Raw genomic sequence first — 26179 nt, 5'->3', positions numbered from 1 at the left:
ACAGGAGGCTTTGTGGTTCTGTCCAAATGTATTAATGTGTGATGGAGGGTCCTGCAGTGCTAATGCAATAAAGCTGCAACTCTATCCACAGCTTTGAATCTCCTCCTCAGCCTCAGCCAAGGTAGTGGAAAGTGGTTGTGAACGTCAGCCAATGCTTTAAATCTGCCACTGAGTCTTGTAAGAAGCTATAGACATCTCCTTTTTAACACAAGCACATATTTTAATACAAGCAGGATTTCTGCAGTGACCTTTTCTTTTCTTTTTTTGACATCAGCGTCCCTCCTTGCCACCTTGGCGTTAATTGCAGTTCATACACCCCCCTCCTCCCACCCCCGCTGCAGGCGATTGATGACATTTTAAACGTGGCCGCCTCCATTAAACAAAGTGCTACATCCTCATTCCCTCCTCACAGGCGTGATGCTGCGAGACGACGACGACTCATGATGGAGGAGGCTGCCAGCCGGCTGGAGCGAGACCATGTGCACAGTGTCTACGACAAGATCGCCCCCTACTTCAACGACAGCCGCTACAAGGCCTGGCCCAAGGTCCGACAGTTCCTGCTGGACCAGCCGCCGGGTAGCATCGTCGCTGACATAGGTGGGTAATTTGAGAGCTAATCTATCACAGCATTCTAAAGTTAGATGGACAGATTATCCGATAATCTGCGCTGATATTTGATATTTTGACGTATATCGGTATTAGGGCTGGACGATATAGCTGGAAACTGTATCACGATATAAGTGATTAATATATCGTTAGTGATCTAAACATAGAGAAACCTGAGAATAACTATTTTCTGCAGGTTTTGTGCCCGTGTCCTGGGAAAATGTGCTAGCCGTAAAAATTAGCGACACAACGCTAGTGAGCATGCCCACGCATACACATCAAAGCTTCCTCGGAAAAAATAACAATAGCAATTAAAGGCCTACTGAAACCCACTACTACCGACCACGCAGTCTGATAGTTTATATATCAATGATGAAATCTTAACATTATAACACATGCCAATACGGCCGGGTTAACTTATAAAGTGACATTTTAAATTTGCCGCTAAACTTCCGGTTCGAAACGCCTCTGAGGATGACGTATGCGCGTGACGTAGCCCGGGGAACACGGGTATGCCTTCCACATTGAAGCCAATACGAAAAAGCTCTGTTTTCATTTCATAATTCCACAGTATTCTGGACATCTGTGTTCGTGAATCTGTTGCAATTATGTTCATTGCATTATGGAGAAAGAAGCTGAGCAAGCAAAGAAGAAAGTTGTCGTTGCGAAACGGACGTATTTTTCGAACGAAGTCAGCAACAACAGTACACAGCCGGCGCGTCTTTGTTTACATTCCCGAAAGATGCAGTCAAGATGGAAGAACTCGGATAACAGAGACTCTAACCAGAAGGACTTTTGACTTCGATACACAGACGCCTGTAGAGAACTGGGACAACACAGACTCTTACCAGGATTACTTTGATTTGGATGACAAAGACGCAGACGTGCTACCGTGAGTATGCAGCTTTGGCTTCTAAACATTTGATCGCTTGACCGTATGTGCGCAACTTTTTTTTTGCGTATGTACGTAACTTTTTTAAAATATATAAGCTTTATGAACCTTGGGTTAGGTGAACGGTCTTTTGGGCTGAGTGATTGTGTGTGTTGATCAGGTGTTTGAATTGTATTGGCGTGTTCTATGGAGCTAGGAGCTAGCATAGGAGCTAGGAGTTAGCATAACAAAGACGTAGGTGTTTTTATGCAGGATTAATTTGTGTCATATTAAATATAAGCCTGGTTGTGTTGTGGCTAATAGAGTAAATATATGTCTTGTGTTTATTTACTGTTTTAGTCATTCCCAGCTGAATACCAGGTACAGTGAGTATGCAGCCTTGGCTGCTAAACATTTGATAGCTTGACCGTATGTGCGCGTCACGTACGTAACTTTTTAAAAATATATAAGCTTTATGAACATTGGGTTAGGTGAACTGTCTTTTGGGCTGAGTGATTGTGTGTGCTGATCAGGTGTTTGAATTGTATTGGCGTGTTCTATGGAGCTAGGAGCTAGCAGAGGAGCTAGGAGCTAGCATAACAAAGACGTAGGTGTTTTTATCCAGGATTAATTTGTGGCATATTAAATATAAGCCTGGTTGTGTTGTGGCTAATAGAGTATATATATGTCTTGTGTTTATATACTGTTGTAGTCATTCCCAGCTGAATATCAGGTCACCCCCGGCTCTCACAGCATCTTCCCTATCTGAATAGCTTCAACTCCCCACTAGTCCTTCACTTGCACTTTACTCATCCACAAATCTTTCATCCTCGCTCAAATTAATGGGGAAATTGTCGCTTTCTCGGTCCGAATCTCTCTCACTTCATGCGGCCATCATTGTAAACAATAGGGAACTTTGCGTATATGTTCAATTGACTACGTCACGCTACTTCCGGTAGGGGCAAGCCTTTTTTTTATCAGATACCAAAAGTTGCGATCTTTATCGTCGTTGTTCTATACTAAATCCTTTCAGCAAAAATATGGCAATATCGCGAAATGATCAAGTATGACACATAGAATAGATCTGCTATCCCGGTTTAAATAAAAACAATTCATTTCAGTAGGCCTTTAAAGTAACAAATGTTGATAGATTTTATATATATATATACAAAAATATACATATATATATATATATATATATATATATATACATATATATATATATACATATATATATATATACATATATATATATATACATATATATATATATATATATATATATATATACATATATATATATATATATATATATATATATATATATATATATATATATATATATATATATATATACATATATATATATATACATATATATATATATATATATATATATATATATATATATATATATATACATATATATATATATACATATATATATATATATATATATATATATATATATATATATATATATATACATATATATATATATATACATATATATATATATATATATATACATATATATATATATACATATATATATATATATACATATATATATATATATATATATATATATATATACATATATATATATATATATATATATATATATATATATATATATATATATATATATATATATATGCATATATATATATGTATATACGTGTATGTATATATATATATACATATATGTATATACATATATGTATATGTATATATATATGTATAAACATATATATATATATATATATATATATATATATATGTATAAACATATATATGTATATACATATATGTATATATATGTATATACATATATGTGTATATATATGTATATACATATATGTGTATATATGTATATGTATATACATATATGTGTATATATGTATATATATGTATATACATATATGTACATATATATATATATGTATATATATATATATATATGTATAAACATATATATATATATATATATATATGTTTATACATATATGTATATACATATATGTATAAACATATATATATATATGTATATATATATGTATACAGTATATATGTATAAACATATATATATACACATATATATATATATATATATATATATATATATATATATATATATACACACATGTATATATATATATATATATATATATATATATATATATATATATATATATATATATATACACACATACATATATATATATATATATATATATATACATATATATATATATATATATATATATATATATATATATATATATATATATATATATATATATATATTTATATATGTATGTACATATATGTATATACATATATATATACATATATGTATATACATATATAGACACATATATGTATATACATATATACATACCTCCCAGAAGACTGTGTTCATTGTTGAACTAACTGTACCATGGGAAGCAGCAGTTGGTGAAGCATATGAGCGCAAACAACTGAGGTATGCGGACATAGCAGCCGAGGCAGAGCAGCGCGGCTGGCGTGCCCGAGTGCTTCCAGTTGAAGTCGGGTGCAGAGGCTTCGTTGCTACGTCCACAACCAAGCTCCTCAAAGGAATGGGATTGAGAGGTCAGGCCTTCCGGCAGGCTGTCAAATCGCTGTCGGATGCTGCTGAACAAAGTAGCAGATGGATATGGTTCAAGAGAAAGGACCAAAACTGGGCTGCTAAATGACATCTAGGGGTAAAGGCAGAGGGGGGCACACCTGGGACGCCAGATGTCGCCGTTGAGCCCTCCGGAGGTGTCGTGGGCCTATCAACGAAACACCAGTGAAGGAGGGTGCCCACCTGAAAACCCCAGTGAAGCTTTTGCCCCTAACCCCCCACCCCCCACTCAACACTAACTGCTGATTAATCTGAGGGATTGTACTATCTAGTCCTATGAGCTCAACTGATAAACTGGAGAAATCCAGTGACTGCTGTGAAAGGGCAGCTGACAACTAGGGAAAGACCTTGTGACAGCTTGGAAAGACAGCTGACAGGAGGGAAAGACCCCGACGGGGCTGTCATGGACTAGCTATCCATGATGGCAGGCTCTGTCGCTTAATAAGTAGACAAAGGCCACCCCTCATTGCTACGACACGCCCAAAGAGAAAAATACCCCTAGAGTCTGCGAGAGCGGGGGCGGAAGAAGACTCATCGGCTGAACACCCGGCAAATGACCCTGGATTGAACACGACGACGAAACAGATAATCAGCACAGAACAAGTAACATCAGCTGAAGGACAAGAGCGCCAAGTATGCAGCTGTGGCTGGTCCAAAATAACATCCATCAGAGGCCTTAAAATACATCAAGGGCGGATGAAGTGCTTGAAGAAAACGAAGCCTGGACCTCGCATTGATCTCTATCTTTTGAGAGAAAGGTCGAGTCAGGCGAGTGAAGCTCAGCGGCAGGATTTAACCCACAGTCCACCGAGCATCAATACCCCAGAGGCTGAAAGTAATTCAAGCACTACATCAGAGATTGTGGAACCAAGCCACTTGCAACCTGCTTTGGAGAAGAACATGCAAGGCCACAGACCTCATGTGAAGTGGCCAAAGTCCAGCAGCAAGAAAGAGTGGGGAATAATCGATGCAGACCTGATCAAGATCCTGGACGGAATCAAAGGAACGGTGGAGAAGAAACTAGAGAAGATGGGAGATCTGATCTACTCCTATGGAGCAGAAAGATTCAGAACACACGTGACAGGGAAAAAGGACATGCCATCAACAACCCCTCCAAAGTCCAGAAGGCAAAAGGAAATCGAACGACTGGTCAAAGAGAGAAGGGTTTTGAGGAAGGAATGGAAGAGAGCCTCACTGGAGGAAAGAGTGGGCATCGACCTCTTGCAAACAGACCTGAAGGGACACCTGGGAAGATTGCGGAGAGCTGAAAACCTCAGGACTCGACGCAAGAGGAAGGAAAGGGCGAGAACATCCTTCTACAAGGACCCTTTCGGATTTGTGAAAGGCCTCTTCACAAAGGAAAAGAGTGGATCACTTAAGGTGTCAAAGAGGGAACTGGAAGACCACCTGAAAACCACTCACACAGACAGTCAAAGATTCGAACAGAGAGAGATACCATCAGACATGCCACCAATACCTCAACCAGAACACCAGCTGGACGACAGTCCCCCAAGGTGGAGCGAGGTTGAGGAAGCAGTGAGGAAATAAAGGGCAGCTTCAGCTCCAGGACCAAATGGAGTTCCATATCAGCTGTACAAAAATTCCCCAAATGTCTTACGCTTTCTGTGGAGGCAGATGAAGGTGATGTGGACGAAGCAAACCATCCCAAAAGTGTGGCGCAGAGCTGGGGGAGTGTTAATCCCAAAGGAAAAAGATGCCTCAAACATCGATCAATTCCGGCAGATCAACCTGGTAAACGTTGAAGGGAAGGTCTTCTTTAGCATCGTTGCTAAAAGGATGACAACGTACCTGAAGCAAAACAGCTTGATTGATACATCCGTGCAGAAAGCTGGAATACCTGGTTTCTCAGGCTGCTTGGAGCATACAAGCATGATAGGGCACCAAATCCAATCTGCCAAGAGGGAAGGAAGAGACCTGCACGTCTTATTCCTAGACCTAGCCAATGCTTTTGGATCCGTCCCTCATTCTCTCATCTGGACAGCCTTCAACTTCTTCCACATCCCAAATACCATCACAAACCTCGTGAAAAACTACTTCCGTGATCTGCAATTCTGTGTCAAAACAACAGAATACACAACATCATGGCAATCTCTGGAGGTGGGAATAATGGCTGGATGTACCATCTCCCCTCTAGCCTTCACCATGGCAATGGAAGTGATAATTCGAGCTTCCAAATGGGTTGTGGGTGGAGAACGTCTGAAAGGGGGACAGCGTCTACCTCCCATCCGTGCCTACATGGACGACATGACCACCTTGACCTCAACCATTGCATGCACTAAACATCTGCTGGGAAAGCTTCATGCCAACATTACATGGGCACGGATGAAGTTTAAACCCAGCAAGTCCAGGAGCATATCTATCGTCAAGGGGAAACTCACGGACCAGAGGTTCTACATCGAGGATACTCCCATTCCGTTGGTGTCAGAGCTGCCAGTCAAGAGTCTAGGGCGATTGTACAACGCAAGTCTCAAAGACTCGGACCAGAGCAATCAGCAGAGGGAAGAAACCATCAAAGGCCTTGCCCGCATTGACAAGACCTTACTTCCTGGCAAGTTGAAACTGTGGTGCCTACAGTTTGGATTGCTCCCCCGTTTGATGTGGCCACTAACGGTCTATGAGATCCCCATGTCCAAAGTCGAGAAGCTGGAGAGAACAGTCAGTGCATACATCAAGAAGTGGCTTGGCCTTCCACGGTGCCTCAGTAACATCGGCCTATATGGTCATGGTGCCCTGGAACTGCCCATCTCTAGCCTCACGGAGGAGTTTAAATACACCAAGGTGAGGCTGAGCATGACACTGACTGAGTCTCAAGATGAGGTGATCCGAGCGGTTGCTCCCAGACTGACAACCGGGAGGAAATGGATCCCATCTGAGGCCGTACAACAAGCCAAATCTGCTCTCAGGCATGGAGACATAGTGGGACAAGTGCAGCACGGAAGAGGTGGGTTTGGACTTGGGGCTAGTCGACCCACATGGCACAAGGCAACATCAGCCCAGAGGAGAAAGCTGGTGGTTGATCAGGTTCGACAACAAGTGGAGGCAGACAGATGTGCAACAGCAGTGGCACAGTCCAAACAGGGACAGTGGACTAGCTGGGAAAACCTGGAGCATCGTAAGCTCACATGGAAGGATCTTTGGGAAATGGAAGGGAGCCAAATCAGCTTCATCATCAGAGCCACCTACGATGTTCTTCCCACACCCAAGAACTTAAACCAATGGTTTGGAGAAGATCCTTCTTGTGCACTCTGTCAAACCCCTGCAACACTCCATCACATCCTCACTGGCTGAAAAATCAGTTTGTCTCAAGGCCGCTACACCTGGAGGCACAACCAGGTCTTGAGACAGCTGGCGATCACCCTGGAGGAAAGGAGAAATAACAACAAGGCCCTCCCTCCCCCAATCCCTAGTCACTCAATCACCACTCAGTTTGTAAGAGCAGGACAACTCCCACCAAAACCATCTGCAAGAGTGGAGGCAACCCTTCTGGACTCTGCCCGGGACTGGAAAATGCAGGTTGACTTGGACCACAAACTCATCTTCCCGCCTGAAATCATTACAACCAGCTTCAGGCCGGACCTGGTCTTGTGGTCAACCTCCCAGAAGACTGTGTTCATTGTTGAACTAACTGTACCATGGGAAGCAGCAGTTGGTGAAGCATATGAGCGCAAACAACTGAGGTATGCGGACATAGCAGCCGAGGCAGAGCAGCGCGGCTGGCGTGCCCGAGTGCTTCCAGTTGAAGTCGGGTGCAGAGGCTTCGTTGCTACGTCCACAACCAAGCTCCTCAAATGAATGGGATTGAGAGGTCAGGCCTTCCGGCGGGTTGTCAAATCGCTGTCGGATGCTGCTGAACAAAGTAGCAGATGGATATGGTTCAAGAGAAAGGACCCAAACTGGGCTGCTAAATGACATCTAGGGGTAAAGGCAGAGGGGGGCACACCTGGGACGCCAGATGTCGCCGTTGAGCCCTCCGGAGGTGTCGTGGGCCTATCAACGAAACACCAGTGAAGGAGGGTGCCCACCTGAAGACCCCAGTGAAGCTTTTGCCCCTAACCCCCCACCCCCCACTCAACACTAACTGCTGATTAATCTGAGGGATTGTACTATCTAGTCCTATGAGCTCAACAAATATATACACATATATGTATATACATATGTATATACATATAAACTTATGTGTATATATATATATATATATACATATATATATACATATATGTATATATATATATACATATATATATATAAATATATATATATACATACATATATATATATACATACATATATACATATATACATATATATATACAAACACATATATATATATATATATATATATATGACTTTTTATTTAATTTAAAAAAAAAATTCAACAACTACACCAGCAGATATAATATATACAAAAATTATACCAGTATTTATATATATATAAAAAAAAGTGAAGTTGATTGTAACAACCCAGTGCTCAAGTACCAGCCCTTGTTTACCCTGCATGAAAAAATTGTGCCCTTTTTGCTGCAGCCATTTTTAAAAACAATTAATGAAATAATAAAAATGACTCTCATTGTCAATGATTCTCCCCAATTGTGTTTTGATATGTAATAGGCCATTTATTTGAGTTCTTGTGAGATTTCTTGCCCGGTCTGCTTAGCTGCGTTTACTCATACGTGTAGCAGCCCCCCACACCCCGACTGGCCACTTTCCCTCTTTCAGTGCTGATTGTCTACAGTACGTCTCCCGTTTTTGCCGGGAAATCCAGTTTTTGTCCTTTTTCCTGGCATCTTCCCGGTCTGGTCCCGCTTTGTTTGTTTTCGCTACTGCAACAATCGTGCACTCATGTTTTGTGATTCAGTCAAATAACGCAACAGGGATGAAAAGGCGACAGAAAAAACATCTCTTCCAAAAATACAAACTGTAAATATCTTGACGAATATATTGTATATGTATTAAATAAGTAAAGAAGAGCAGGCAGCAGCTCACACATTGTCATACTTTCTGTAACATCCAGAAAGAAATGTCAGCCAGCTGGAAAAATGTCTCAACTCTAAGCAATGTTTTTATTTCAATTTTCGCAATATTTTACAATATAACTTTACAATGAATCAAATCCATAAACTCCTATAAAATTGTGATTGAGTGGATGGCAAGTTCTTGTGATGTAGATATTTCTTGTTAAAATCCAGGCAAAAAAATTAAACTTTGATTTGAAAAATCCCATATTATTACTAGTTTACCAGGAGATGTACATATTTTGTAATACAAATGTTGATGCTCCCCTGACCAGCAGCAGACACACATAATAAAATGTGTGAAATTCCTCTGACGAGGTTTGTTGCTAAATCAACCACAACATTAGCATCGCATTAAACATTAATTTTCTACTGGTCCCATGTTTTCTAAAAAAATGTTTTTAATAAACAATCTAAAGCCTTTTCCAGCTGTTTACCGACTCATAGTAGTATTAGTTTTGCTAACTTTTAACTGCAAATGTATATCGGCTCCAAATATCGGTTATCGGCCTTCTTGACTACTGATAATTGGTATCGGCCCTGAAAAAACCATACTGGTCGATCTCTATTTAAAATGTCTTGGTTTCATGGATCGTCTGCAGGCTGCGGTAACGGCAAGTACCTCGACATCAACAAGGAGGTGTTCAAGCTGGGCTGCGATGTCTGTCGCCCCCTGGTGGACATCGCCTGGAGTCGAGGGCACGAGGTCCAGATGTGCGACGGGCTCCACTTGCCTTACAGAGACGGCTGCTTCGACGCGGTGCTCTCCATTGCAGGTGACGACTGTACCGCTTTAATATCGTCAATGCTGCAATCGAGCAAAGTAGGAGGAAGGAAATATGTTAAGGGTTAAAAAGCATGTCTGACATCTATCAGTATCAGGGCTGCAGAAATAATCACATTTTAATCACAAATTTAGCTGCCACAAATAAATCAGGGTGATAGTCTGTGATATTAACATTTAAATCAAGCACTTTCACAACCTGCGGCGGCTCATATTGAAGCAGCCCACGCCATAGGCCATTGTGCAATAGCACAGAGCTCCATGACCACCTCCCTGGCGAGCATTACACTTTTTCCCAGGCTGCTGCAGTCTGTCTCCTTGTTTCACTTCCGTAGAGTCCTCGACGTGCGTTAAAGACCATATTGCACAACACGCTCTTTTGCCTGTCTCTTTGGAGTCCCACTAGCAGGACTAGCAGATCCCCATCATGCTAAATAAAGTCTGGAGACACTTTTCCGTCGAGTGGAATTCATGCATCCCCTGAATGTACGCAAGTGTATGAAATAAGGCAATGCAGAAATATAATTGTGCATTGAATACATCTTTCACGTGAGTACAATAATTAGGCTATATTTTTGTATTTCGTCATTTGAAATTAGGGATACACAGAAATCCAAAACCGAAAATGAGGAAACTAATCAACCACACTATGGCCACTAAAACCCCCCACTAATCTTAAGATTTTCATTCATAATGCATCATTTTATAATACTGTTAAATGATATGCTTGCTTTATAAATACAAAATATGTGTTGTAATAACTAACAAGACAGTGTACATTTAAAAAAAATAAAAATAAAGATAAAATACAAAAAGAACATCAGGATAGGACGAAGTTTTAGTACTATTTAACTGAACCGTTTTGGGGGTCATATTTTCAGAAAGCTAAAGACCAGGAGGCAGGACATGTACATACCTTAAGTAATTCTTACAATTTTGTACATGTAATTTAAGATTTCCACATTTTTATCTAGAGATGTCCGATAATATCGGACTGCCGATATTATCGGCCGATAAATGCTTTCAAATGTAATTTCGGAAATTATAGGTATCGGTTTCAAAAATTAAATTTATGACTTTTTAAAACGCCGCTGCCTTTGCGTGCTGGCCCAGTCACATAATATAAACGGCTTTTCACACACACAAGTGAATGCAAAGCATACTTGGTCAATAGCCATACAGGTCACACTGAGGGTGACCGTATAAACAACTTTAACACTGTTACAAATATGCGCCACACTGTGAACCCACACCAAACAAGAATGACAAACACATTTCGGGAGAACATCCGCACCGTAACACAACATAAACACAAGAGAACAAATACCCAGAACCCCTTGCAGCACTAACTCTTCCGGGACGCTACACTATACACCCCCACCGCTACACCTTACCCCCCACCTCAACCCTGCCCCCCCAACCCCGCCCACCTCAACCTCCTCATGCTCTCTCAGGGAGAGCATGTCCCAAATTCCAAGCTGCTGTTTTGAGGCATGTTAAAAAAAATAATGAACTTTGTGACTTCAATAATAAATATGGCAGTGCCATGTTGGCAGTTTTTTCCATAACTTGAGTTGATTTATTTTGGAAAACCTTGTTACATTGTTTAATGCATCCAGCGGAGCATCACAACAAAATTAGGCATAATAATGTGTTAATTCCACGACTTTATATATCGGTATCGGTTAATATCGGAATCGGTAATTAAGAGTTGGACAATATCGGAATATCGGATATCGGCAAAAAAGCCATTATCGGACATCTCTATTTTTATCAAATCAAATAGATAATACTGTATAGTCAAAAAGTCCAATTTTATGCGAGATCTTGAGAGGAGCGCTGTGCTATTTTTAAGAACACTTTAAAGACACATTAGTCATAATCTTCTGTATGACAGGTGTGTTTTAAGGACCTACTGTAAAAAATACAAATGCTGCCAAAAAGTCAGCAAATACATTTTGACTACTATCCAACGGTCCTCGTGGGCCGGAGTTGGCCCTCGTTAAAAAGCTCTGCGTGACGTACCTGAAGAAGCTCTGAATCTGCTTGGTCTCACCTCTAGAATTTTTAGTGGTGTCTTCATTCTTGTCAAGTCTATATATAAATCAGAGCCCAAGTATTTGCTAGGTTACCTACGATTGATGCTATATGATAATATGCTAGCCAGCTGTACCGCAGGAGTAAGCCGCTGCGTTTTTTTCTTCTTTGGCCGTCTTCAATGCCGCTCCGATCGCACTTAATATGAGACATTCCTACAATGTGTACTTATTATTTTCGTAATTGGATTGACAAACTTGAGTATTTTATATCCTCACAAAAATGTCACAATCCGAGAGGTTTTTAATTGAGCAGTAGACGAGTGTAGTTTCCGGGAGTCTTCTGCAGAATCGGGAAGAGTTGGCAGCTACGTCACTCTTCCCCTCCTTGAAAGGCCAGCAGCCGCCACTGCCCTCTTGATATTTCCGCATTGCACGTTTTTGCAGAGCGCTGATATTTTTCAGATATATTATACTACGTCCACATAACAAACACGTTGCCTCCACTCCAGACAATCGCGTGCTTCTTCCTTGCGTCATCAAAACATTCTGTTTTGGCGATGTTTTTTGGCCAATAGACGAAAATGCAATTTTGGGCCAAAATCGGTCTAAATTTCGGTGCATCACTATTTAATATACAGTGGAACCTCAATGTACGAACTTAATTGGTTCCTGAACACGGTTTGTAAATCGAAGTTTTTATAGTGAAGTTAATTCCTCTGTAAGAAATAATGTAACAATAAATAATGGGGCCCAGCCTTGACAAACGTCCATATTTTTGTGAAGGTTTGTACATTTTGAACACAATATAAAGTGCTATACAGTACTGTATATCGAACAAACATTACAAGTCTCTTTATTAACAAGCCAAAACGACAAGCCGAACTGTCCTGCATGCGCTGCTGCCAACACAGAAGTCCCTTTGGTGCTCTCACAAATGATCAGAAATCACAAAAATCCTTAACTGTAACAACCATATTGCTGCAATAGTAAACATTTTAAAAGGTAAAATCCACTTACATTATCTTTACCGAAGGTCCTCTTGTGAGCTGCTACTTTGGCTCACGAGAGGAGAGAAACGAGCAGAGGGAGTTGAAGGGAGGGCCGTCCTGTGTGTGTATGCGTTGGAAGAGGCACCGTTGAACACAAGATAGTCTTCTCCGCTGCTCTGAAATAACTTTGCTTTGGCATATTTTTCCAGAAGTCAGTTCTCATCACAATTAAAAAATGACTATGGTACGAAGCCGGCTTCCTCAATCTCTTCAACACAAGCAAGAACAAAATGGCTGCCAGCGGGACACAAAACCAATGAATGAAGCGTTTGTATAGAGAGGGACATTTGGCACGATTTAAAGGTTCGTAAACAGAAAAGTTTGCAAACAGAAGTGTTCGTAAATCGAGGTTCCACTGTATGTTTAACACTGTATATTTAAAACCGCTGTGCTGAAAGCTGATAAGGTTTCTGCAATGTTATGCACATTCCCCTCGAAGCCGAGCTCTGCCTCACTGATGATTAATAATTAATACATGATTGTTCTGTTGATCGATTGGCTTGTATCAATAAAATGATGCAATACCTTGTTTTAAAGCAACAAGCTTCACTCGGGGCATGATTATTTTAAAGCCTGACTGTTTTGCTGCCTAAACAGGCTGCTGTAGATAACAGATGTATAAAGTACTAGTACTATGATGCATTTAAATCAGTCTTCAACCATACGGCCAGGACCCATTGTTGGGCCGCCGAAAAAGTCAGTTTCTCAGCTAGGGTCCAAATGGGCCGCAGCGGTACTCAGTTGTAACACACTTTTACACCACTTGTGGCAGTAATGACTATAGCAAACAGTCTTGAGGTAGTTATAAAGAAGTTTTTTAAGCCTAAAAATTATGACTAAAGTGGTGATGCTGTATTTTCATTTGCACTTTAAGAAACATTCATTATTTAGTTTGATCTATTTTAGCACAACATACAGTAATTGTATGTAAATTAATTTTTCGTTATGTATTTGAGTCCCTTCTAATGCAATATATTTTGTTAGTACTTATTTTTCTAATCAGCCTGACTTAAGCCTAAGATTTATGTGTTAAATAATCTTTGATTAACACATGGTTTTATATTATTTGACAAGGTTGTAAACTGTAAGTAGGTCAGATCAAATCATTGAATACGATTAAAATTAAGAGTAAAATTATTAATTCAGTGTTAATATTTGAATGGAGCCAGATGAGGTGGTTCGGGCATCTGGTCAGGATGCCACCCGAACGCCTCCCTAGGGAGGTGTTTAGGGCACGTCCGACCGGTAGGAGGCCACGGGGAAGACCCAGGACACGTTGGGAAGACTATGTCTCCCGGCTGGCCTGGGAACGCCTCGGGATCCCCCGGGAGGAGCTGGACGAAGTGGCTGGGGAGAGGGAAGTCTGGGCTTCCCTGCTTAGGCTGCTGCCCCCGCGACCTGACCTCGGATAAGCGGAAGAAAATGGATGGATGTATGGACCCCGACTTAAACAAGTTGAAAAACTTATTCGGGTGTTACCATTGAGTGGTCAATTGTACGGAATATGTACTGTACTGTGCAATCTACTAATAAAAGTTTCAATCAATCAATCAAACCAAAACAATAATCATAGGTGACGCGCACAACAGATAACACTGAGCCTCTCATTTCTCGTTTTTCTTTTTTAACACCCGCACAGACTCACGCCACCATTACGCCACGCACGTCATCGCGGGACGTCATGTGTTATTTCCAAACGTAACAATAAAGCCAAGTTCAGCGGGTTCTCCCCAGGTAGGCGGGAGTAGTTCAACACTTCAGCAGGAATGTGGCCTCACTTTCAGCACCATTTAGCTTTGTTGTCACAACATCTTGCAGCCAAAAAGAGCACCTCGTTGGCGGCGAATCACAAAAAAAAAAAAAAATAAAAAAAAAAAATAGTCACCACAGATATAGGAATTATTTGAGGAATTCTCACCTCTTGTTGTGCAGCCCACGAAGGCACGCAGCGTGACCCGCGATATGTCCCAATATGGTATCAGACGCGCGAGTGTGGCGGTGGCGGGATGGTATTACTGTTATAACACGTCTGATTCCTGCGCAAACACAACAAGAGCAGCTGAAGGCGGACAGTGTGTGAAATGAAAAATATCACGCCAACCTCAGCGTGACCTCTCTGCATGACGCCGGGTTAATATTACTTCATTTTCATTCGACACTTGGGGGAGGGGGTTCGTTTGGGCAACGTGGACACAAGTCAACAATGGAAGACTCAGCATGGATTAGGGACCGAAGACTATCTCACAATCTTAAATCCACCTTCTTTCATTTCAACATACGTTTTTAGAACGGTACTTCTTTTCAAAGGAAAATGCCATAGAAAGTAAATTTGGATCCTTTTTTAGAGTAGACAGTGTACAGCTTGTATAGTAGCTTTTCTGTCCATTGAAAACAAGTCGACACACAGCAGTTATTGCCTAAATAGCCATGGCAACACGAGTGAGGACCAATATAACTGGTCAAGCATGAGTGCTGCCGGCACTGGGGGAGCTGCGGTTAATTGAGGGGAGAATTGATTCCAATAGTCATGCAGAAGATTGGACATGTTTACCAGAAGAAATGCTTTAATGAACTCATAAATGAGTAAACATTTCAGCAACCTTTTTAAGTATATTGTCTCTATGGACAATACTATTAAGGTAAACTTCGATACACTGTAGAGTAGTCAGTGTGCAACTTGTATAGGAGTATGGATTTATTATCCACTGAAAATGTGGCTGGAGAGAGGGAAGTCTGGGCTCCCCTGCTTAGGCTGCTGCCCCCGCGACCTGACCTCGGATAAGCGGAAAAAGATGGATGGATATTTGAATGGGCCCTTGCCTCTGTAGTGGAAAAGTTGGGCCCTGAGGTGAAAAAGGTTAAGAACCCCTGATTTAAATGACAGACTTTTGACTGGTACTGTTAAAAAATTTTTTTAAAGTAGTACAAATGCTAAGGCTTAAACAGCTTGTTCCGACTAACATGATGTGTTAGTTAACCAGACAAATGACTGTTTCTGTCACAGTAATCCACCATTTGTCCACCAAAGAACGTCGTATCCGAGCAATAAAAGAGATGGCTCGAACGCTCCGAGCGGGGGGACGCATCATGATCTACGTGTGGGCCATGGAGCAGAAGCGTCGGAAATTTGAGAAGCAGGACATCTTTGTTCCGTGGAACCCCAACCCTCTTTCGCCCTCCGCTTTCAAACCCAGACGGAGGGCAGCGGCACAGAGCGTGAGCGAGCCCATAGACGGCGGAGACAAGCACAGGAAGGTCAGAAGCACATCCTCCGTGGCCGACGAGGAGCTCGCCGGCGCCACGCCTGCGCAGAGCACGCACAGACTCTGGTTCTTCTCCCGCTCCCTGGACTCTGTGTTCGACTTCGGAAGCTTGTCCATCTCCCGTTCTTCCTCCAGAGAGCTCAGCACTTTATCGCCCACGAGTGTGGAGAACGAGGGCTTCACGGCGGGGCTGCGGGGGCGAGGACGAGGCCTCATCAAGCAGTTCTCCAGCTTCTTCTCTCCTCCATCCGTCATCGGTTCCGAGGAGGACGTCTTCGACTCGGGCACAGATCTGCACAAGGAGCCCAAAAGTCCCGTCGTGAAGGAGAAGCGGAGCGTCTCTTTGGCGCAGGAGTGCGGCTCTCTGGCGCTGCCCGATCTCGTCCCTTTCCAGAGGGAGCACCTGAGGGAGGCTGACGAGGGAGGGAATGAGGAGCAGCAGGAAAGCACACCGAGTCCTCAGGTGGACGGCTCCTGCCTAAGGTACTATCACGTCTTCAGGGAGGGTGAGCTGGCCGAGCTGATCAAGAATCACGTGGAGGAACTCCACGTCCACCACACCTACTTCGATCACGCCAACTGGTGCGTGGTGGCCGAGAAAGTAGAGCCGTGGATAATCTGATTCTTCTTGGATTGTGTTCGTTCTATTGGCCTGCCTCTGAGTTTTAGCACAGTTTTTACTTCACTGGTTGGTTATGATTCCTGGAATCCCCACCGTGGAGGTTTCAAGTCTTAAAAATTACTCCGTGGCTGCAACGCACGACTGTTCACTTTTTAAAATTGTCTTTGGGATCTTACTTTGTGTGGACGGTGTGCAGCAGATTGTGGCGTGTTTAAAGTGTTCATTCCGGTAGAGTACGACAACACCGTCTGGTAGCAATCCACAGTAGTGTGCGTCACGGTAGTGTTTCTTTAAAAATATCCTGCAAGAGAATCAACCTCCTCTTTGGACTTTAATAAGCCAAAGTTTGGAACACTTTAATGCTTTGTTTTTAAACTTTTTATTTTCGTCGTTTTATCGTGAAGTCTGTGTGGTTTACAGCTGCATGTACGAGGAGATATGGTTCTCTCCAATAAATGCTCGATGTCGCCGTCTTGTGTACTCGCGTGTGGTATGTGTAGAAGTAGAACATAGCGGTGGACTGCCTCATATACTGTGAATAAACATTGCACTGTACCACAAGTATGTCGCTGCTTGACGCCAACTATTAATAGACTTTGAAAAACTTGAAACATCGAGCCAAGGAGGTGTTTTCTTTGTTTGTGTGACAATCCTGTAAATGGGTGGTTTTTTTTCATTTTATTAAACGTTTTTGTTCATGACATCCTTTGTTGTGTATTGCGTTATTAGTAGTCAGGCTGTTCTAAATGTTAATGAGGTAGTATGTAGGTTGTACCATGAATTGATTAACGTGGACCCCGACTTAAACGAGTTGAAAAACGTATTCGGGTGTTACCATTTAGTGGTCAATTGTACAGAATATGTACTGTACTGTGCAATCTACCAATAAACGTCTCAATCAATTAATCAATGTTAAAAGCACACTGCTCCTAAAGGAAAACTGCACTTTTTGGGGGGAATTTTGCCTTTCATTCACAATACCTGTAAGACAAGAACACGTTTTCCTTTTTTTATGCATTCTAATTTGTAGAATACACCAGGGTGTACCCCGCCTTTCGCCCGATTGTAGCTGAGATAGGCTCCAGCGCCCCCCATGACCCCGAAGGGAATAAGCGGTAGAAAATGGATGGATGGATGGACTAAGTATGAGGTGGCTAACAATGCAGCTAATGGAGTACACTATTGCGCCCAAAAATCTTCAATACTCCATTTACATCTTGTGACCTGAATATTAACCAAGTATTAGCAATATTGTTATTAGAAGTGCTAACGCAAAAAAAACAACTTTTAGTGGGACCGTGATCACTGAGCTAACTAGCTTATGCAGTAACAATGGTGACATATTGAGCCGGTGAGATGCTGCATTGATTGAGTGATTGAAACTTTTATTAGTAGGTTGCACAGTGAAGTACATATTCCGTACAATTGACCACTAAATGGTAACACCCGAATACGTTTTTCAACTTGTTTAAGTCGGGGTCCACTTAAATTGATTCATGATACAGATATATACTATTATCAAAATACAGTCATCACACAAGATAATCATCAGAGTATATACATTGAATTATTTACATGATTTACAATCCGGGGTGTGGGATATGGAGGGGGGGTGTGCATTGCCTCTGACTTGGTGAAATTCTAGATTATAAATCATGCCTCTCACCTGGATAGAAGGTTGTAGCCATAAACTTAGTAGAGTGCTAACCACAACCCATCAGGAGCAAGGGTGAAGTGTCTTGCTCAAGGACACAACGCACGTGACTAGGATGGTAGAAGCTGGGGATTGAACCAGGAACCCTCAGGTTGCTGGCACGGCCACTCTCCCAACCGCGCCACGCCGTCCCAAGTCTTGGCATTTTCTCGTGCCATTTCCATTTAAAATATATCCATTCAACATATATTATAGTCACTTCAACTCACAATTTGGCCAGGGTATGAATAATATAGGGTATATTATTCATAACTGTATGAACTGCAAGACCGGATCTATCCTAAATGCTGACGATCCATTTTTAGTGCTGAAGATTTACATCCCGCGCTCCCTCCAAATCTGAAACATGGAGATTGCTGAGGTAAGACAAAGATAAGAAACATGTCATGTGACTACTCCAATGTCTGGTTCACCTGAGTCGCCGCTCGGTGGACAATGGAGTGTCTGAGGGCCAGCTTGTCGATGTCTGGCGAGTACCCTCCCCCGATGACGGCTGCCATGGGGATGCCTCTGCTCAGCACTGTCTTCATCACGTACAGATCCCGCTCATATAGCCCTGCAGACACCACCAGAGTCCACAAAAAGAGCTACGAGTGAGGTTTGTGAGTCATTTGCGAGTCAGTCAAACCTCGGTCAGTCAGGCGGAGTCTTCCCAGTTCATCTTTGCAGTGAGGGTCCACGCCGGCGTCGTAAAGCACCAGATCTGGCCGGAAAGAGTCCAGCAACCAGGGAAGGTGAGCCTCCACTGCATTGCAAAAGGTATCAATTGAACAATTATTTATTGCGCTGTGGTTGTAAGAATGTCTTGTGTTACCTGTGGCGAGATACTCCTTGTCCTCCAGGCCATCCTCAACGCTGACATCGAGGTCGCCGTGTTGTTTGCGGAGAGGAAAGTTTTTCCCACAATGCACCGAGAAGGTGAAGACACATGGCTCGTCTTGGAAGATGAAAGCGGTGCCGTCACCCTGCCAGAAATGGAAAAGTGAAACATCTTGTAGGGTTAAAAAGGACAAAAGTCTTGAGACACAGTCCTTAAATAATCAAGCAAGGCTTTGACTTGTTAGGGAATGCCGTAAATTCCGGACTATAAGCCACTACTTTTTTCCTTCACTTTGTACCCTGTGGCTGATTTATTGATTTTTCTTTGCGGCTAATTTATTGACTTTTATTCGCTACAACGGCGATAATGAAAATAGTAAATACACCTAGTGGGTGTTTTATTGTTTGTGCTATGGCGCCATCTCATGAACAAGTTTCCTCAATGCACGTGCTGCTTCCATTTACAGGTAGTGATTTTTTTCCCCCAATCGGAGTTCCGTTCATCCATAGCGTTTTTACTTGTATGAATTCTTCATTTATCACTCCAAGCAACGTTTGTAAGTATCACTAAAACGGTTTATACTTACTAAACCGTCCCATGTGTGATGTCTGTAGGAGTGTTTTCATGCATATTTGTACGCGCAATCAGAATGTAATGACACTAGCGTCGTGAGCATGAGCTAATATGCTAACACGTTTACGAGTGTTTAGAGATGGGAATTGATAGGATTTATCCGCGTCCGATTGCACTTGCGATTCTGCTGAATGATTCAGTTCCTTAACGGTTCTTTTATTGATTATTATGTGGGGAAAAAGAGAAAAAAAAGGTGAATTACCGGTACATTTAGTTGTCCAGAATCTTAATTTTGTGTTCAAAAAAGGCTATTTTCTGTTGTCCACAAACGAGCCACGCTTGGAAGAGTTTGGAGTGGAAGAACCCCATCAGGCTCCACCTTTTAACTCCTTGTACGTGTAAAAGCCATGTGTCCCAATACTTTTGTCCAAGCATTTTGAGGACTCTACCTGATGCACGTCCAGATCCACAATGAGAACCTTCTTCTTTCGCGAGGGGCCGCTCGCCAGGTGCCGTGCTGCCACCGCCAGGTCGTTGAGTAGACAGAACCCAGAGCCATAGCTGGGAAAGGCGTGATGGGTCCCGCCGCCCGTGCTGCAGGCCAGACCTCGCTGCAGAGCCAGCTGGGCCGCCAGCACGGTGCCACCTGTGGGGAACAAAAGGTAAATATATGTAGACGTGTTTATAATGTCATCAATAATGTGCAATTTAGTTGTAACTGTGAATTATAAATAGTGTAGAGGCATTGTCTTGAGATAGTAGACAGGTTTCACGACTTAAGAGTAGTTATTTCAGGCCCGACTACATTGCTGCATAAACAGGCTGCTGAGGAAATTAAATCAGGAAGCATTTTAAACAAAAAATACCTACAGAAGCAACACTATGGGGGAACGCACATCAGTAGCAGCACTCCGGCTTTTTCCACAATAGCTTTTTCCACATATTTCTCAAATAATAAATGTGTTGTGACGAGGGATGGGTAGCGAATTAGGTACTTTTATAGGTACCAGCCAAATTCTGTCAGTACCCCTGGGTACCAATTCACCGAATTCATGTAAAATAAAACCGTACCACGTTTTGTCGCACGTGGTGTCACGTCCGGTTGCACGGTTCAAACACTTGGCAGGAAAACAGGCATATTTGTAGCGCAATGCAATTTTCCATGCCATCCATACATCCATTTTCTACTGCTTGTCCTTTTGGGGTCGCGGGGTCTCGATTAAATGTTATTAACATGGATATATTAACATTACTAAAACAACCAATGATACAAGCATATTTAAAGGGGTCATAATATGATATTTTCTACATTTACAACACTTCCTTGTGGTCTACATAACATGTAACGGTGGTTCTTTGGTCAAAATGTTGCATAGATTATGTTTTACAGACCATCTTCAAGCCGCTTTCTGACCGTCTCTTCAGGATGCGTCATTTTCCTATTTACATGCCTCCACTCCACTGCGTGCTCTCCCCGTCAGCCATGTTGTAGTTTTTTTTCAACGGCTTGATTGGAGAAAGATTGTTTTATAAATATTTCCACCATTGTTTGATTTCACATTTTTGGGGCTTAGGCAGATCCCAAATACACAAAAACAGGTAAGAAAAAGTTGTTTTTGCATGGTGGGTCCCCTTTATTTCGGTTCATTTAAAAGATTGGTCTTGTGTTAAAGTAGTTTGCCAACCTGCTTTTATATGCATTTTATTACGGCCATGCATGCTTTCTTGTTTAAATCTTTATGAACTGTGCAAAAATATTGTACTTTAAAATACATTTTAGTAAAATCCTGTAATGGCTTAAAATTCAATATATATATATGTGTGTGTGTATTTTACCTCGGTTTTAAATGTTATATTTTAGTCTGTCCTTTGCTTGTATTTCTCCGTGGTGTACAGCCCTTTGTTTTTCAACTGTGGTTGTTTTTAAAGGGCTTTATAAATAAAGTTGGTTTGGTATGGTAGTGTAGCTTGCTACAATTCCCCTGTACAATTCCCCTGTAGCTACATTGAATCGAGCTTAGCTTACTACATTTTCCAAGTAGCTTGCCCATCACTTCGTATCAGTTCAAATGTGAAAAGTACCCATCCCTACTTGTGACAGTTATCGTGTGCAATTGAATTTTGTTGCAAACTTCAACTTCTGCTGCCTAATTTAAACACAGTAGTTAATGCCTTGGGAAGATTAAGTGTTGTGAACATAATTCCTACTTTTGAACTAAGCTTGTATACCATTTAAAAGGAGTTTTTAGTTTGTCTTGTTTGTTTTCGACCTGTTTCGTATCGACAGCGCCTCACAATGCCTTCACTCCAAGGGAATCCCGTCCTCCTTTGGTCCCGCTCGCAGACCTTGCCATTTATGAACTTTTCCAGGTAGTCGTCTGTGTGGACGCCACGCAGCAAGTCCACAGAGGCCATTTCAGGCGTCCACACCTACTGTGGGAGAAAACACGGAAAGTAAGAGAAAAACAGCTTCCAGTTCATCAAATATTAGGGGTATGACGATTGATCAATATATTGCTAAATCGATTTATATTCCTAAATTTCTAGTATATCAATCTGTGCTCGACAAGTTGGCCTTCTGGAATATACCGGTAGGTATCAATCAAACATGGATTTAAAAAGGCAATATATCGATTTTATCAATACTAGAAAAAAGAAAACATGTGATTGAAGAACGGCAGACTTTAAAGGAAATTTAGCACTTTAAGAATAATAAAGATGTTAAATGTTAAGTCTGTCTGCCCGAGGCGTCATCAAAAAAAAAAAGGTTGATACCCACGGTGGTCGAGAAAGGTCATACCAAATGCAAACGTTACAAGGTGGTAATATTAATTACAACACAACTTTCAGCTACAGCACAATTGTAAAAGCGACAACACAATAATACAAAGCCACAACTTAACTTTAAACCAAAAAGGATGCTACAGAAAAAAAACAAAGTTACAGCGGAGCAATTTCGCCGATGGACCAGCTTGAGACGGAAAGTTATAAACAATGTAATAAACCATCCAATCATCCATTTTCTACCGCTTGTCCCTTTCGGGGTCGCTGGAGCCTATCTCAGCTGCAGTCGAGGTACACCCTGGACAAGTCGCCACCTCATCGCAGGGCCAACACAGACAGACAGACAACATTCACACTCACATTCACACACTAGGGCCAATTTAGTGTTGCCAATCAACCTATCCCCAGGTGCATGTGTTTGGAGGTGGGAGGAAGCCGGAGTACCCGTAGGGAACCCACGCAGTCATGGGGAGAACATGCAAACTCCACACAGAAAGATCCCCAGCCCGGGGATCGAACCCAGGACCTTCGTATTGTGAAGCTCACGCACTAACCCCTGTACCTAAACATTCACGGTATATTAGTATTATGGAAAAAGTAAAAAAAAAAAAAGTTATTTATGACTGAAAAAGTGGTCACACTTCACTTACGTTTCCAACTTCATTCATTACACCCTCGGCCATTTGGTCCGTGTGTCCTCCAAACTTGTCTGCTTTTTATCGTCCCTGAAATCTTATCTATCAATCTATCTAGAGCAAGATCATGATAGTTAGAAGTAGATAAGACAGACAGTCAGCCTTTCCTGACTTCTTTCTATCTGGTTCTGCACTTAGTGTGTGCAGTGTAATGAAATATCTGGGACATATTATTACCAATGACCTGTCTGATAAGGCAAGGCAAGGCAACTTTATTTGTATAGCGCTTTTCATACACAAGGCAGACTCAAAGTGCTTCACAGACAACAAAGTGAAATGAAAGAAAATAAAAGCAAAATTAAAATGCAGACAATAAAAATAAAAACAGTGCAGACGTTAAAAGTTAAAAAATTAAAAGATTTAGCTGAAAGCTAAGGTGAACATAAAAGTCTTCAGTCTAGTTTTAAAAGTAGTCAGAGTTGGGGAAAGTCTGACATCTTCAGGAAGTTTATTCCAGCTATTTGTTGCATAGTGACTGAATGATGCTCTCCCTTGATTTGAGTTTACTCTTGGAACCGCTAACAGATTGGTCTCAGAAGATCTTAGTGATCTAGAGGGCGTATATAGTGGGAGCATATCAGTAATATACTGATAACAAAGATATTTATAGACAGCGACGGAAGTTACATGCTCAAGTTGAAAGTTCAGTATGTGCTCAATTTCTGTGAAGATCACACTTTTTAAAGATTGCCCATCTGTGGTGTCGCTTTAAACAAGCCAGTGTTAAAAAGCTCATAGTGGCTTACAATGACAGCATGAGACTGCTTCTAAGAGCTTCAAGGCGCTGCAGTGCAAGCCAAATGTTTCTCAGTATTAGGGTCCCCACCTGCTCTGCCACTTTACGTCATCTCATGTACAGATTCATGTGTAAAGCAGCGGAGTCCGACAACAATGTAATTAATGGTCTGACTAACCAGACTCGCAGTTCTGTCAGATTTTCATCAGGCCTGTGGAACCATTGGCAAGTAAGCCTGTATGCTGGACATTGAATATTGTGGAGTGTTTTTTATTTATTTTATTTCTGCTTGTATTTCTTTTATTTGTGTTTTATTGTTGTATGTAGAGATGTCCGATAATGGCTTTTTTGCCGATATACAATATTCCGATATTGTCCAACTCTTAATTACCGATTCCGATATATACAGTCGTGGAATTAACACAATGTTATGGCTAATTTTGTTGTGATGCCCTGCTGGATGCATTAAACAATGTAACAAGGTTTTCCAAAATAAATCAACTCAAGTTATGGAAAAAAATGCCAACATGGCACTGCCATATTTATTATTGAAGTCACAAAGTGCATTATTTTTTTTAACATGCCTCAAAACATCAGCTTGGAATTTGGGACATGCTCTCCCTGAGAGAGCATGAGGAGGTTGAGGTGGGCGGGGTTGGGGTGGGGGGGGGCGGGGTTGAGGGTGGGGTGGGTAGCGGGGGGTGTATATTGTAGCATCCCAGAAGAGTTAGTGCTGCAAGGGATTCTGGGTATTTGTTCTGTTGTGTTTATGTTGTGTTACGACGCGGATGTTCTCCCGAAATGTGTTTGTCATTCTTGTTTGGTGTGGGTTCACAGTGTGGCGCATATTTGTAACGGTGTTAAAATTGTTTATACAGTCACCCTCAGTGTGACCTGTATGGCAGTTGACCAAGTATGCCTTGCATTTACTTGTGTGTGCGAAAAGCTGTAGGTATTATTAGATTGGGCCGGCACGCAAAGGCTGTGCCTTTAAGGTTTATTGGCGCTCTGTACTTCTCCCTACGTCTGTTTTAAAAAGTCATAAATTTTACTTTTTTAAAACCGACATCGATAATTTCCGATATTACATTTTAAAGCATTTATCGGACATCTCTAGTTGTATGGTTTCTTTTACTGTGTCTGAAGTAAAATGACTACTACTACTTATCAGCAACCACGACACCCCTAGCAAATAAACATCTAAAATGTTATTTTGATACTGGATATTAAATTATTTTAGGTGAATCACAGTTTCCAAATAAGTATTTTTTTAAATTATGGGGTTATTTGGACTTTAAGTTGGTGATTTGGCATAAGAGAACCAGTTTCCAGTTAAATATTATAGATCATTTCAGCAGTCATAATGCATAACAACGTTAATTATTAACAACAACTTAATTGAACTCGGAGCATAGTCCATTAGCCGACTTTATTTGGCACGTTAGTGACAAAACCGATGAGAATGAGGAACATATCAGAAGGGCAGCCCACCTGTTTGTCGCTAATGACTTGGTCCTTGATTAAAAAGTGCAACACTCGTGGAAACTTGGCCATAGGGAACCTGTGGTTCGCCGGCAGCTCGCACACATACTCGCTGTGATGAACAATTGGCAGCCCGTTGGACTTTTGTCTGACCTGAAAGGGGAAAAAACATATTTAAGGTAAAAGTTCAAGTTTAGCGTTCGCTACTCGACGGTTTATGCTAACTTGTATTGTGAGCAAACATCTTTGAGACAAGGTGGCAGCTGCAGAGAGCACACGCAGACTTCTTTTGGAGATAGTTTGATTCATGCAGGTCATTTTTTTTCTCTCTCGGTGACTTTATTCCATGTGGCCCGAGAGATAAGACACACGTTATCGCACAGCCTCAGTACACGATGGTTTGTTGTGGCGGATGTTGCTGCTGTGGTGCAAGGATCACCGCTGCGCCTCTGCTGCCA

The 26179-nt window shown here is 41.6% G+C and overlaps 3 protein-coding genes across 7 annotated transcripts in view; 2 read left to right on the top strand and 1 right to left on the bottom strand.

The window, feature by feature from the left end:
- Positions 1 to 17618, top strand: part of trmt9b (tRNA methyltransferase 9B) — a 24192-nt gene extending 6574 nt beyond the window's left edge. Inside the window, exons 2-4 of one of the 2 annotated variants that reach the window (XM_062060328.1) lie at positions 413 to 597; positions 9763 to 9936; positions 16037 to 17618. In XM_062060328.1, the coding sequence (XP_061916312.1) occupies positions 441 to 597; positions 9763 to 9936; positions 16037 to 16917 (1212 nt within the window). In that variant the 5' untranslated portion in view covers positions 413 to 440 and the 3' untranslated portion in view covers positions 16918 to 17618. The remainder of the gene's footprint in view (positions 1 to 412; positions 598 to 9762; positions 9937 to 16036) is intronic. The other variant, XM_062060330.1, reaches the window with a different exon arrangement.
- On the bottom strand, positions 9190 to 26179 carry hdac12 (histone deacetylase 12). 3 transcript variants are annotated; one of them, XM_062060331.1, is made up of 9 exons: positions 25947 to 26179; positions 25731 to 25874; positions 22295 to 22454; positions 20474 to 20670; positions 19446 to 19596; positions 19260 to 19376; positions 19045 to 19187; positions 18841 to 18970; positions 9190 to 9968 (listed from the first exon to the last, which is right to left on the bottom strand). In XM_062060331.1, exons 1-8 carry the CDS (start codon positions 26037 to 26039, stop codon positions 18947 to 18949), a joined length of 1029 nt encoding a protein of 342 aa, XP_061916315.1. In that variant the 5' UTR covers positions 26040 to 26179; the 3' UTR covers positions 9190 to 9968; positions 18841 to 18946. The 3 variants fall into 3 exon arrangements, with proteins under 3 accessions (XP_061916315.1, XP_061916316.1, XP_061916317.1); XM_062060332.1 differs by lacking the exon at positions 18841 to 18970; XM_062060333.1 differs by lacking the exons at positions 9190 to 9968; positions 18841 to 18970 and having other exon boundaries at positions 19049 to 19187; positions 22320 to 22454.
- The window catches only part of stard13b (StAR related lipid transfer domain containing 13b), a 208775-nt gene continuing 208378 nt past the window's right edge, over positions 25783 to 26179 (top strand). The window contains exon 1 of one of the 2 annotated variants that reach the window (XM_062060320.1): positions 25783 to 25900. The gene's annotated coding sequence lies outside the window, so the exon portion shown is untranslated. The remainder of the gene's footprint in view (positions 25901 to 26179) is intronic. The other variant, XM_062060318.1, reaches the window with a different exon arrangement.

This window comes from Entelurus aequoreus, linkage group LG10 (assembly GCF_033978785.1).
Source record: "Entelurus aequoreus isolate RoL-2023_Sb linkage group LG10, RoL_Eaeq_v1.1, whole genome shotgun sequence".
Taxonomy (NCBI): domain Eukaryota; kingdom Metazoa; phylum Chordata; class Actinopteri; order Syngnathiformes; family Syngnathidae; genus Entelurus; species Entelurus aequoreus.
This window is presented reverse-complemented; position numbering and strand designations above follow the sequence as displayed.

Coding starts and splice junctions, on each gene's coding strand:
- hdac12 (XM_062060331.1), bottom strand. CDS start 26,039: ATGACCTGCATGAATCAAACTATCTCCAAAAGAAGTCTGCGTGTGCTC. Junction 20,671..22,294: donor GCGCTGTCGATACGAAACAG/GTCGAAAACAAA, acceptor TGTTCCCCACAG/GTGGCACCGTGCTGGCGGCC. Junction 19,377..19,445: donor CAAGGAGTATCTCGCCACAG/GTAACACAAGAC, acceptor TTTGCAATGCAG/TGGAGGCTCACCTTCCCTGG.